The sequence below is a fragment of the Biomphalaria glabrata genome, chromosome 8 (genome assembly GCF_947242115.1).
Source record: "Biomphalaria glabrata chromosome 8, xgBioGlab47.1, whole genome shotgun sequence".
In the NCBI taxonomy this organism is placed as follows: domain Eukaryota; kingdom Metazoa; phylum Mollusca; class Gastropoda; family Planorbidae; genus Biomphalaria; species Biomphalaria glabrata.
Window position 1 is genome coordinate 9,522,093 of NC_074718.1, and position 15,065 is coordinate 9,537,157.

Genomic DNA, 15,065 nt, shown 5'->3' on the forward strand with positions numbered 1-15,065 from the left:
GAAATGAAAGAATGCTCTTCCCACATGCAATGGACAGGGCAGAAGAAAACATCATAAGTTATACAAAAACTTTTTAAAATGTTAATTTGTTTTGTTACATAAAGTAGGAAAAATATTAATTTAAAAAAATACTAAATTTTGATTCCAAATGGCAATATAGAGCATAACCAAAGAAGAACAGCTAAACACAGCTCTTAAAAGATATGCAACTATGTTAACGTTTAAACCTACAACAACTGTATTGGCAGCTCAAAAGTCCACTTGCTCTCGGCCATGTACTCCGAGACCTGGATTTCTGACCTCTCGCTGTTAGTGGCAAAACGAAATGACCGTTTTATGATGTCATTGAAATGGGCCTGCAGTTGATGAGATTGATTTTTGATGGAGGCTGATTTGGTTCGTCTGTTGTAAGTCCCCTCCTGGTCAAACAGGTTTTGAAAGTGAAAAAACTTGATTAGTGACATTGTATGCTCAAGTTTGAAATACATTCAATGTTAACAAGCTGTCAATACACACCATTAATATTAATCAACTCTTCTTTGTGCTAAAACCCAAGAGTGTTAAAAAAAATAAAACCGCCTCAGTGAGACAACTAAGGGGACAACACAGCTGGCTAACACAGATAGGAAGTCAATACAAATACATATGTAAATTAGAAATTTTGTTAAGTAACAAATTGCCTTTTCTAAACGGATGTTATTTAGAATACACTCTGCCAGGTATGATACTAAAAGTAACAGAATTTTTACAAAAATTGTAAGTTATGTCTATTAAAAAAAACAGCAGCCTTCTGACCAAATGATATAAGTTCCATTTATTTTTTAGGACATGATTCGTTTTGTGTGGCCCACAAAATGGTAATAATTAGGGGCCTCAAACCACAATTAATAACCCTAAAGCCTCAAACCTTGAATGTTTAGCAAGCTCTGGACCAGACCTGCTACATTCTCCAAGAGTCAAGAAATACTACACCTAATTACATGCACAGAGGTCTAGCACCAGGTACATGACTACTTCACATTCACAACAGCTGACAAAAGTTAAGTATGCAGAAAGTGGTCAGTAAAAGCATTGAATTACCGTGAGAATAAGGCTGGTGAGGGGGAGAAAGAGGTAGCAATGAAAAGGAAAATAAAAACACAAAGTAAATACCAGTAACTGCAGAATGTAGTACTAGCAAAATGTTTGTAAAATGTTTGACATATTTCAGATGTTCCTTCAGAATTGAAGATAATTTACTTCCTAGTCCAAACCTCCCGCAGGATGATGGGGGATGGGACTGGGCAGGGTTTGAACAGAGACCATCGATAAGTCCAAACAATAGTCCAACGCGCAAGCCACATGACCAGGCACACATCTACAATTTACAGTCACACACCTAGAGGCACTACAGCTGTCGCACACACATCTAACTCTCAAACACACACCCACAACATGCTAACAGTCACACATACACCTACAACTTCCATACTGTTGCATACATACACCTACAACTTCCATACTGTTGCACACATTTACCTTTTGATTCTGGAGCTGTGCCACTGACAGCTTGTCATCATTAATCCAAGCTGTAACTCTAACTGTTCCACAATCCTTTGACCTATTACCACTGATATATGATAGATTTAAGAATTATCAAATTTAAAAATGTCTATAGAAATGTATGCTTTCATATCAAGTTTTTTTAAAACATATATATATCTTTTTTTCCATATGCTCAGAGACAATTTACTGAGTTAAAATTACAGTAAAAACTACAAATGTTTCTAAACTTGTGATAATTTGATTTTTATTATTATTATGCCTTTAGTAGACGACTGTAATCACAACTACCTGAATGTTTAGAACATTGGGGAAAAAAGTCAGGAAATCAGACTTTCAGTAAAAAAAAATTCAAAATAGCTAACTAAGTAAAAATTAACATATTATAAACTCCTAATGAGCTGTCTAAGGAAATATGAGCTAGAACTCCTAATGATCTGTGTTAGGAAATATGAACAAGGTTCAAACTTCTATAAAGGTGTCTAAAGAAATATAAACAAATTCTGATCTCTTAATCTAAGGAAATAAAGTTCTTAACTCCTAAAGAGTTGTATAAAGAAACATGAGCAAGTGGCAAACATCTTATCAGCTGTATAAGGAAATATGAACTCCTAATGAGATGTCGAAGGAAATATTAACAAGTTGTAAACTATTAATGAGCTAAGAAAAAAACAAATTTCAAACTCATATTTCTAAGGAAATAAGAACAAGTTCCAAACTCCTAATGATCTACCTACAAAATATAAAACCTAAACTCCTAATTATTTGTCTAAAGAAATATTAACAAGTTCCGAACTCCTAATGATCTATCTACAAAATATAAAACCTAAACTCCTTATTATTTGTCTAAAGAAATATTAACAAGTTCCAAACTCCTAATTAGCTAAGGAAATATGAACCAGTTCTAAACTCATCCTGAATTAAATTTAGTAGGATTGTTTTTGTCAGAAGTGATAGTGGTTATAAGCACTCTAATGCTTCAAGTAGGAGGGACTTGTTGAACTCTGATTCCAAATTCCTACAGCGTTGTGCCTAAACCTAAACATGGAAAAATGAATCCCAGGGAAAAACATAGACACTTTGCAGCATACATTGCTAAATTGTGGCAGATCCTGTGACACAGCTGATCTCAAAACGCATCAACCCAGCAGCTGCATGGAGAGGAGGGAACTGCTGTTTCTGGGCCACAACATTCTACCTCCTTAGGAAATGGAATACCCAGACTTTCATGCCATCCAAACTCTGAGATGAACCAGTCATTTAATGACCAAAGACAGCTGATAACTATTCCAAATTATAATTTGTAAAATTTCAGTGACTAGTGAGTGGTACAGCACAGTGACTTACCTAAGCTTGAGGGTCAAGGTTAAATCATTGTTGGCAAACAAATCCTGTATTGTGAAAGTGGTTTGACCAATGGGAGACATCTAAGGAAAAGAATTAATGAAATCGAGACACAAATCTATACTATTTTTCTAAGTTACTACTCACTGACTGACTCATTGATCAAGAGATCTTATAAAAGTCATACTGATCAGCATGAAATTAATTTTGTACTTATGCTCCTTTTACCTCCTAGGTGCTTGTAAAGAAACGTTTGGACAGATTCGGATCCTGACCACCACTATTAAAAAAAAAAGACGCAAGCTTTCTATCAAACCTTTGCATTTTATTTTCGGCATTTCCCAAAAAAGGCTGCAGTCCACATATAAAGCATTAAATAATATCACACAAAGTCTGTATTTTAAAAGCAATTTTTTTTTCTTTTTTCCTAAGTCTACTTAATCTCAATATGCCTTACATCATTTCTGCTTCCTTTTAGTTGTAGTCTAAATAAAAAACAAAACTAATCCTAATAGCATTAAAAAGATAAGTCTAGATTCTTTTTCTTCTAATTTAAGGATGTAGATAAAATGTTCAATACTAACTATAATTGCTAATATAGAATCCAAATCTGAAAAGTGTGTGGTGATTAATCAGAGGATCCCTTTTGATGCTAACTAAATAAAAAAATAACTAGATCTGTTGTCATTTAGCTGCAGAGGTAAATAAACAATTATGGTTAATAAAACCAAATTGATATTTCTTTGAAATAGAGAACAAAATATCAAAATAAATGTAAAAGGGGAAAGGGAATGTGGCATTCTATTGGGGCCTTCAGAAAATGCTTTTTTTTCCCCCTTCAGCTCTGAAACTGTATGTTGTGTCTAATACTATACACATTTCTTGCTTTAAAATAAAAGGTTGCAAAAAAATGTAAATTAAACCAAAAGGGAAAAGGGGGGGGGGGGGGGAAATCATGTCCAAAATACAATATAGTTTGAATTGAGAAGCTGAAGAAAAGTCATAGAGTGGACAAAGAACTAACTTTTTGTGTGTGTGGGGGGGGGGGGGGGGAGATGGGGCGGGAAGTGATACTAGAATTAATGGGCCCAAAATATGAGTGCGTGTATATGTCAGGGGCGCATTATGAAGCGAGTCTTTCCAAATTAAGTCAAAAGTCTATTTCAGAAAAATTATGACGTGCAGGTAAAAAAAAAATTTAAAATGGGGGTTCCAGAGAGTGAAAAAGAGAGAGAGAGTCTTGAAATTTCACTAATTCACCGGCTAAAAAAGTATGTCAGGTTGATAGTTGTCTGTTTATTACAATCCAAAAAAAAAAAGAAAAGGGGGTGTTCCAGCCATAATAAACAGTATAAAGCCTGGGAACAAATCAATGGACATAACTGGTGTATACTTCTAGTATTATTATAAATAAATAAATCAAGATTCTCAACAATTTATAAATTAGTGACATTCCCTAGCACTATGAACACTATTATTATTTATGTAAGTTAAATAACGCAAGCAAAATCTGAAGTAAATCTCACCATTGTGACTAAACCACATTCTATACTAAGAATAAATCTAAGAGAATTCTGCTCTAGTGGGAATAAGATCTCATTATCATGTAATATTTACTTAGGCCAAGCCTCTGCCCAACACAGCAGCAAATGCTTCAGAGTTCAATGTTAAATTTTCTATTTAAATATTCATAATAAAATCAATTAGTAAGAGAATTACAGACTATAAAATAACATCAAAACAGAAGAGCAATAAGTTGTCCTGGTTTTTCAGTGCATCTTTTAAATTAGCTAGCCAGTGGAATTGTTTGACTTACAGTTCCAGTCATCCTTTCCACAACATTGTGTACAGTCAGCCGAACTCTAGTGCTTGTGTCGATTCCAAACTTATCCCCAAAACCTATTGTCTTCAGAAAATGGGGGTTGTTGTCTTTCTAAAAAAAAAAAAAAACAAAAACAACTTTTAAATAGAACACAGATATACAATCTAATACTGCCTTATAACTTAACATCAACAATAAACACGCAAAATAAAATGAGATTACTTTTAAAAAAAACAACAAAGCTTATCTAAGGGAAAGAACCGCTAATTACTGCCATTTCTGTGATCATGCCCTGTGAATAGCTCATGTAGAAATACAAAAATGTAAAACCTTGAGCCAACAATAAAAGACAACACAACAAAGTGAAAGTGAGGGATCCCGCAACAGACTTTAAAATATAGCATAATTACTAAACAAAAACAAAGCCTAAACCAACTTGAAAGTACCCTCTCCCTTCCTCTAAACTTGAGAAATACTTGATCCAAATTAGTAATGTTTATTTCATTGCCAACTTTGTTACAAACTGTAACTAAACTGGCAATCTTTTTATTGAACAACTAACGTAACTTAACACTGGCAATCTTTTATTGAACAACTAATGTAACTTAACTGGCATTCTTTTATTGAACAACTAATGTAACTTAATTGGCAATCTTTTATTGAACAACTAACGTAACTTAACACTGGCAATCTTTTATTGAACAACTAACGTAACTTAACTGGCAATCTTTTATTGAACAACTAACGTAACTTAACTGGCAATCTTTTATTGAACAACTAACGTAACTTAACACTGGCAATCTTTTATTGAACAACTAACGTAACTTAACACTGGCAATCTTTTATTGAACAACTAATGTAACTTAACTGGCAATCTTTTATTCAACAACTAACGTAACTTAACACTGGCAATCTTTTATTGAACAACTAATGTAACTTAACACTGGCAATCTTTTATTGAACAACTAATGTAACTTAACTGGCAATCTTTTATTCAACAACTAACGTAACTTAACACTGGCAATCTTTTATTGAACAACTAACGTAACTTAAAACTGGCAATCTTTTATTGAACAACTAATGTAACTTAACTGGCAATCTTTTATTGAACAACTAACGTAACTTAACTGGCAATCTTTTATTGAACAACTAACGTAACTTAACACTGGCAATCTTTTATTGAACAACAAATGTAACTTAATTGGCAATCTTTTATTGAACAACTAATGTAACTTAACACTGGCAATCTTTTATTGAACATCTAATGTAACTTAATTGGCAATCTTTTATTGAACAACTAACGTAACTTAACACTGGCAATCTTTTATTGAACAACTAATGTAACTTAACACTGGCAATCTTTTATTGAACAACTAACGTAACTTAACACTGGCAATCTTTTATTGAACAACTAATGTAACTTAACTGGCAATCTTTTATTGAACAACTAACGTAACTTAACTGGCAATCTTTATTGAACAACTAATGTAACTTAACACTGGCAATCTTTTATTGAACAACTAACGTAACTTAACACTGGCAATCTTTTATTGAACAACTAATATAGCTTAACTGGCAATCTTTTATTGAACAACTAATGTAACTTAACTGGCAGTCTTTTATTGAACAACTAACCTCTATGATCTCTGTATGGTTGTGGTGCATCCAGATTTGCTGCTGTGGTGGCAACATGGTGTGGACAACAACAAGAGCATTGGGGGCCACATCAGAGGTGTCATTGGGGAGACCAGAGCAAGCTGAAAGGGAAAAAAGAAAGTCTCTCAATGTCAATTGGCATGTACATCTCTGCATTCTGTAACCACAACAAAATTAGTACAGTTGGTAACGACTCTGAAATACAATATTTTTTGCAAATTTGGACAACAAAGGGGCATAATAAACATCCATTAACCTAATAGCTACTATTTCCAGTTAGGAAAAGCCTTTCCCATGCCTTAATAAAAAGGGGTAGCCCTGAATTTTAAAAAAGTCTAAAAAATAAATATTTTCCTAAATTAATCAAATTTAAGATCTAATAAATAAAGGAACAACTTAAAAAAATAGAAGAATATGTCTAGTTTCAAAAAAAAAATGTACTTTTAATACCTTTAGAATAAAAAAAAATCTTTAAAATACTCACTTTCCAAGGTGGGGGCTTATACACTAGAGCTATGGAGATGTTTGCTTGAAAAATTATTTGAGCAATCAAAATTGTCTCGATTTTACTATAAATAGAATCATAATCTCTACAATGATTTTTAATCATCCTTGCAACAAAACTAGAAGAAATCTCCTTATTTAAAACGTTTAAAGCAAGTATATTGAAAAGAGGATTTTAGAAACGTTCTACAACGGTTAAGGACAAAAATGAGAAAGCATTCCGACTGCAGAATGGGTTAGCATTCCGACTGCAGAATGGGTTAACTAATAATAATAATAATAAGGCTTGTCTTCGAGTTTGAAGATTAGTGAGGAATGCAGTATTTACTAACGCTGCGCAACCCCAGCTGTGACCTACATATTTTGCCACACTCAGGGCAAGCATAACCATTGTCCGCAGGTGGTCGATTTAGATTTTCTTTTCGCCATCTGCGCCTGTCCTCTGCAGCAGATTTTTATTTGGGGATTAACAAATAGGAAATGGTGAAAACTCTATATTTAGAATACATTGTTACTGCTGTTACAGCAGTAATCCTGAGGTGGACAACTGCAGTCTAACTGTATTTCCATTTTTTGGGACCAATAAAATTATCTTATCTCTTACCATCAATTGACATATTTGAGATGATGAAGGTAGAGTTGTGAAGATAAAGAAGAATGCCTACAAACTGTATTTTGAATCTCAATAATTAGTGCTGACTGTATAATGAAGGTTTATAGTTTATATTTAAAATAATAAAATAAATTTGAAAGTTGCAAGGTAAAAATAAAACAAACAAAAAAAATTGTTCAGAAAAACAACAACTTCAATTTGTAACAAAAAAATGGATATTGTTCAGAAGAAAAACAAAAACAACTTCAATTTGTAACAAAAAATGGATATTGTTCACAAAAAAAAACAAAAACAACTTCAATTTGTAAAAAAAAATAAAAAATTGAAGAAAACAAGGAATAATATTACAATACTGTAAAAACTAAACATTGGGAAAACCTAAAGGCAGGCATCCTTAAGGCAGACCATGAGTATGGTGGCTTAATGATGTAGAGGCAGATCTATTAAGGGCATAGAGACGTAAAGCCCAGGATAGATCAGAATGGAAAGATATACTAGTGCAGGCCAGGACCCTTTATGGGTGTAGTGCCACTTTGATGGATGGATAAAAACCAAAAATGCAGAAATACCTGGCCATATGCTCTATTACTCACCTAAAGATATTTCAATAACAGGCTCTTGACTTGCATTGTCTGAAAGAAACAAAACACATTTTTAGAAACTGGGTGAGAACTAAAAGCCTCCTACTCCTCTCAATTAATTTCATCAACTTTTCTGACCTCCCTGGGTATTTTTGCATTCTCATAATTTACATGGTGGCACAGCAGAAAAGTACTTGTCTTCTGAATTGAGAGGTCATGAATCAAAATCTGATGAAGGCTCTGATTTTGAATTCTTAAGAAGACCCCTTATTCCATCCATTCCTGACATTAGTTGTGAAAAGTTATGGGGGGGTTAGTCATTATACTGACCTTATTGCAGATATAGCAGGTTTTACAATAAACTATCAATAAATAGCTTAAAACAAATGCACAAATCTTATTTTCAATTTGATACACATTTTAGACAGCTAACATATTTTCTTTTTAGTTTTGATGTGAAGTGCTTTATTTTACTCAATGTAATTGATAGGGGCATGGTGATTGAGTGGTAAAGCGCTTGGCTTTCAACACTAGGTTTCTCAGGTTTGAATCTCAGTGAAGACTGGAATTTCAAACATCAGGATTATTAGGATTCCCATAAGTCCACCCAACATTAATGGGTACCTGACACTAGATGGAGAAAGTCAAGGCATTTGGTAGTCGTGCTGGCCACATGGTACCTTCATTAACTGTCAGCCATAGAATCAGATAAGAGTAAATTTGATGTCACCTGGTCTCAATGTTATTACGAGAACAAGATTCAACCTGTAGATGTTACTACCTGAATGAGATTCAACCTGAGATGTTATTACCTGAATGAGATTCAAAGTCCACACTGGAGTTACACTCTGTTGGAAGCTGGACAGGGTCAGTGCCAGTTTTTGTGTGTAGCTGCTCCCTGAGGCTCTGTAACTGCATCTTGAGACATTCATGGCTAGCAATGTGAAGGCACTGGATCCATGCATCCCTAATCTCCTCTGTGTGGGCATCAAACCGAAAGGGCTGATCTTCACCCTCAAAAACTGAAATAATTAAATCATTTTGCGTTGGTAAAACAGCAGACTTATTTTTTTTTTGTGGCTTTTAGAAAGTAACTTTAGATCTGAATTCTTTCTGATTTTTTTATAATTCTTATGTCATTTAGCTAATATTTCATTGAAACAGAAATTATTTATTGATCTTCTTTCAAGGTTTGTTCTTCAAAAGCCCAATGTTCCCGTCTTGCTCATCTACAATAGATGGATGACTCATGAGCATATATGACTTACTTCAAGACTCAGGGTAGACTTAGAATTTTAGGTGAAAAGATGTATTTAGAGTTTTATTCTTTGATGAGATTCATTTAGAATTGGAGATTTAACGACCATTTAAGATTTCAAATAGCTAAGCAGAGAAGAGAGTAGCAAGAAAAGGAGCTAATCAAATACTAAAAAATTAATATTTTAATATTCTCTTTACAGTATCGAAGATAAAAGTGTCTGTTGTTGTTTTTATTTATTCCATGTTACCTTAAGTTTGTTTTATTCAGTGCTACCTCATGTTTGTTTTATTCTGTGCTACCTCATGTTTGTTTTATTCAGTGCTACCTCATGTTTGTTTTATTCAGTGCTACCTCATGTTTGTTTTATTCAGTGATACCTCATGTTTGGTTGATTCAGTGCTACCTCATGTTTGGTTGATTCAGTACTACCTTATGTTTGGCCTATTCAGTGCTACCTCATGTTTGGTCTATTCAGTGCTACCTCAATTATTTTTTTATTCACTGCTACCTCACTGTGATACAGCAGGGAAAAAAACTCAAAGGCTAAGCTGCTAAACAAGATTCATAATGATAATACTATACATGAAATAAGCAGTCACACTAAAATTAGGACATTATTTTATCAGATTTGTCTATGGGAGGCTTAACTTGATGACTATTTGTCAGCAGTGTTGCAGCCAAAAGTCAAAAAAAAATAAATAGGAAAGACTGATGGGACAATAACAACACCTAAAATGAAACAGTATTGATAAAAATGTAACTATTGACGATCTGTGTTGTCCACTGACACTTACCCAATAGAAAACCATTCTTGGTTTCTTGGTCTACAGCCAGTTCTACTGCACACCTTTCCAACACTACAACTCCCAGAGGCTCTGACTTCTGAGAAAATTGAAAAAAAAAAAAAGATTATTACCTGGTACCTTTGTCCCTTAATCACTGATAGAGAAATACGAGACAACTGATGTTAAAGTTTTAAATTAGAAGACTCTGATTTCTTTCAAAAATAATTATATTTAACAAATTATTTTCTTTTGATCACCATATCCCTACCAATATCCAGAGGCTTCTCTGGTGCTATTTTGTCATCAATGGCATAGGGGAAAGCAGATGGCCTCTGAAAGACACAGCTGGAGAGTGCTCACAAAAGACATGGGACACACATTTGCAACCCAAAGAAAATCCCTTGCCAAAGGTAGGTGGAGATAACAAATAGAAAACTAGACCCCCCTCAGACAACAGATGTGGCAAAATAGGCAGGTTGCAACTGGGTTTGCATGATCATGAAAAAGACTTCACTCATCTTAAGTTTTGGAATAAAAGACAATGCCTTCTTTATTTATCCTGAGGAGTGAGATTTCACACCAAAAATTTCCAAGAAAAAAACAGCTGGAGAAAAGTTGTTTGACTTTTTCCATTGATAACACACATATATAGAAGTGTTTTACTTACACTATCTTTGCTTTTAAAATAAAAAAGAAGATTTCCTCTTAGTCTGACATATCTATTCACATAGGCTGTGGATAAAAGAACATAAGATATACAAGTCAAACATATATCTATTCACATAGACTGTGGATAAAAGAACATAAGATATACAAGTCAAACATATATCTATTCACATAGGCTGTGGATAAAAGAACATAAGATATATAAGTCAACCATATCTATTCGCATAAACTATGGATAAAAGAACATAGGATAAGCTAATGCAAACTTGAATAGGTACTCTAAAAAATTAATGATTTTCAAAAACGTCTGAGGTAATGCTTAATTTTGTATTTATGACAATGTTAGGATTAAACTAAGAGGCAAAGTCAAAAACCTGTTGAAAGTCATAATAATCATCTTTCAAAGTTAACCACAAATGTTAAGTTTCTAGGTCAAGATTACTGAATTCTCTGGTCTTTGGTTACAAAGAGTATTACAATTTTCCACAATGAATTCCCCAATAGGTATAACAAGGTTTTCCTAACAAATCTGAGTTAAGTTCTCATTCCATGATTTGAACCTATGAACCTCGATATGATAGCTAAGCGATTTAAAACTTACTAGTGATGTCTCTTGATTTGTCTGTAGAAAATATTAACATGCTTAATTCCAATGGACCTCATTCACCAATCGTAAACAAACAACATTTAGTCACAAGATCTTATTGAGAAAACAACAAAACAAACGGTCATGTGACAACCATCATGAATTAAACATGAGATCGTAAATTGTATGGAAGAGATAGAGCACGACGTGGCTAAATGTTGTTTGTTTACGATTGGTGAATGAGGTCCATTGTATTTGAAGTAGTTTGTAAACTAGATAAATGGGTTCAGTGACCTTCAACCTGCATGTAATGAAATAATTCTACTAGAATACCAATATCTTAGCTTTATTCAACAAGATTACAGTAAACAGTCAACAAGCACTTCAGCACATATCACATGACTGATACACACAATGGACAATGACAAACTGAATACACACAGAAAATAAAAAACTCAACCATATTACACTGTCAAAGATTTTAAACTGTCTTTTAACCAAAAATATAAATGTAATAAAAATCTGTAAATTTGTTCTAAACCCAATGTTATTGTCTTCACTTTCATGATTGATTATACCTTCCTGTTTCTTAAAGAATCCTTCTTGTTTTTCTTTCATCATTAGATATCCTTCTTTGTCATATTTTGACGTCTGCTGAACAAGTAAAGACAGCTCTTTTGAGTTGAAGCGCATTTTTTTAAATAGATGTTAAAACTGTATTGCTTTGTCATGGGTGTTGACTTCTGCTGAAGCAGCAGTTTAAATTAGTGCCTGAAATAGAAATTAGTATGCTTATTGGGTTGGTTTTTTTTTGTTTTTTAATGTAACTTTTGGTAACACTCTTTAAGAAATGTAAAAAAATTTTTATAAACATTAATAGGCAATACATTAAAAATATTAGTATAATTGTCTTAAAAATCAACATCTATAATATGACCTTAATATTCTAGATAACTTTAGAATTTTGTCACATTAAGGACATTTATAACTCAAATAAGATAAACACTTCTTGAAAGTGTAGTTTAACCTACATTTATAGATCTACTCTTGTTTATCTAATAGATCTTATTTAATAACAACCTTTGATGAAGTTGTGAAATGTACTAGATTTAGACTGAAAGTTCTGAAGACAGTGATAGTCCTACTGAATGGGTCAAGATATAATATATATGCCCAAACTTAGCTCTGTTTTGTGTCGTATTATTAAGGGAGCGATTTTAGATAATCTTTCAGCATTGATTTGTAATTGAAGAAAAAAGAAGAAGAAAAGAACAGATAATAATTGTGCTTGTACTTCAATGTCAGAGGCACTGTGGCTGAGTGGTAAAGTGCTTGACTTCTGAACCGGGATTTAGGGATCTTCGGGCGCCTCTGAGTCCACCCAGCTCTAATGGGTACCTGACATTAGTTGGGGAAAAGTAAAGGCGGTTGGTCGTTGTGCTGGCCATATGACACCCTCGTTAACCATAGACATCAGAATCAGATGACCTTTACATCATCTGCCCTACAGATCAAAAGGTCTGAAAGGGGAACTTTACTTTACTTACTTTTTTATTAAGGGAGAGCATGGGATGCGGGCAGGTGACCACCTTTTTTTCTTTGCAAGAAAAGGTTTTTATTTAACTTTTATTTTTCAAGAATTGGCAGCAACTATATACTCAAACATGTTTTTAGATTATGTATATATATATGATTCTTTTCTACTCATAATAATTTTGGTTGAATTTCTATTCAAATGTCAAAATCATCACACAACACTTTATATTCCCCTGCAAAATGTTTAACATTACTTTAAGCTATATATAGATCAATGTAGACATGCTCTTGATAGTCATTGCTATGATTGAGTTAGAATTTTAAAAAAAGCAGTGGGAGATTTTGTACATGTAGACTTCTTGGTATGTTTGTTTGTTTTACATATTTCGGATGTTCCTTCAGAGTTGAAGATAGTTTACTTCCTAGTCCAAACCTCCCGAAGGACGACGGGGGATGGGAGCGGGCAGGGTTTGAACCCGGGACCATTGAAAGTCCAAACGACAGTCCAGCGCGCAAACCGCACGACCAGGCAGCCATGGTATTACACCGCTTCAAGCAAAACAGAATTTGAGATTTCATACATCAGTGACATATATTAAATGGAAACTCTGATGGTTTTGAAAATTTTCGATATAATAAATGTGTTATATTACAGATAAATATATATTATTATTATTTTTTTACTTTTTTTAAAATAATAACTTTGAAATTGATGTTTTCCTGACAATTTTTTGCACATCCAAAATGGTCATATTTTTAACATAATTCTAGATCTATGTGATGTCCGAATGGCCTAAATATGTAACCTACGTATATTTGACCAATCTGACCAGGTTGTTAGTGTCGCAGATGACATTGATGACATAGCAGGTACAGAAGAATGTGCATTGGCATGCAAATAAATGCTGGAAAAGAAAAATTATGTCCAATAGGGCTTTAAAAGAGGCATCAGTATTGGAGGTGAAAAGCTGACTAGTGTTAACAGCTTCAAATACCTCAGAGCTATTGTCTCAGATGGAACAAAACCTGAACTACTGGCCCGAATAGCACAGTTCACAGCAGCCCTTTCAAAGCTGAAAATAATTTGGAAAGACAAGGGCTTGGCTCTCTGCATCAAAATCAGACTGATGCGCTCCCTGGTCATGGCCACATTTTTATATGCTTGCGAGTCTTGGACGCTGACTGCAGAGCTAGAGAGGAGGAACCTAGCAATGGAATTGAGATGCTACAGAAGGATCCTAGTCCTAGGCATCACTTTCAAAGACCGCACCACAAAACCAAGAGATTAGAGACAGGGTTACTGCAGCGATCGGCCCCCATGATGACCTGCTAACTATTGTAAAGAAACGCAAGTGTCAGGGGGCGGTATGGCGAGACTTAAAATATATACAGCCATATTACAAGGTACATGGGGCTCGCGAAGACCTTCCTTCAGGGAACAGTACCAGGAAAAAGAAGAAGAGACAGACAGAGAAAGCAATGGGAGGACAACATAAAAGAATGGACGGGCCTGCCATTGATAGAGGTTTTAAACAAAGACAGGGAGGAATGGAGAAAGACAGTCAACAAATCTTGCTTGGTGGCCCAACAGCCCAACAGACTAACAAGGGATAGGTCAGGTAAGGACCAGGTTGTTAAAGGGAAACTCTGATGGTTTTGACAATTTTTGATATAATATATCTTTTGATTTATAGATAATGAATATATATATTATATTATTCTTTTTTTTTTATTTGCAATAATAACTTAGTAATTAATGTTTTTCCAACGTAATTTTCCTGCGCATCCATAACAGTCAGACTTTCACCGGGTTTCTATGTGACGTCACAAATACGTTTAATTCAATCTATTAACTTCTGCATAACAGCAAAGTTTACATTCTCGTAAAAGAAATATATCTTTGTCTATGCAGTTAGATCTAGGATCTTGTATGCAAAGAAAAAAATGCTTATTAAAAGTAGATTTCCATGCTTGACTAACCACGGCAGTGTGTATTTTCTCGCCAGACCACTCAACACACAACAAACACTATCGCTTGGTTGTCTTGTCATGACCGACCAGACCTAGTCTTGACTAGCCTTACACTGACCAGTTTGTTCGAATCAGTCAGACACACAATCTAACTTCTTGGGACAGGGAAAGGCTTGTAAACATGAAAATGTTACTTTT

The 15,065-nt window shown here is 34.1% G+C and overlaps 1 protein-coding gene across 8 annotated transcripts in view; it reads right to left on the minus strand.

Moving 5' to 3' along the window:
* The window catches only part of LOC106054026 (inositol polyphosphate-4-phosphatase type I A-like), a 42,036-nt gene that overhangs the window by 22,646 nt on the left and 4,325 nt on the right, over positions 1–15,065 (minus strand). For 7 of the 8 annotated variants that reach the window (XM_056038477.1, XM_056038480.1, XM_056038482.1 and 4 more), the window contains exons 2-11: positions 11,939–12,131; positions 10,776–10,840; positions 10,118–10,205; positions 8,875–9,084; positions 8,075–8,113; positions 6,344–6,465; positions 4,703–4,819; positions 2,890–2,969; positions 1,519–1,609; positions 232–419 (exon numbers count right to left, since the gene is read on the minus strand). In XM_056038477.1, the coding sequence (XP_055894452.1) occupies positions 232–419; positions 1,519–1,609; positions 2,890–2,969; positions 4,703–4,819; positions 6,344–6,465; positions 8,075–8,113; positions 8,875–9,084; positions 10,118–10,205; positions 10,776–10,840; positions 11,939–12,053 (1,115 nt within the window). In that variant the 5' untranslated portion in view covers positions 12,054–12,131. Of the gene's footprint in view, positions 1–231; positions 420–1,518; positions 1,610–2,889; positions 2,970–4,702; positions 4,820–6,343; positions 6,466–8,074; positions 8,114–8,874; positions 9,085–10,117; positions 10,206–10,775; positions 10,841–11,938; positions 12,132–14,876; positions 14,971–15,065 lie in introns of those variants that run through there. The other variant, XM_056038478.1, reaches the window with a different exon arrangement.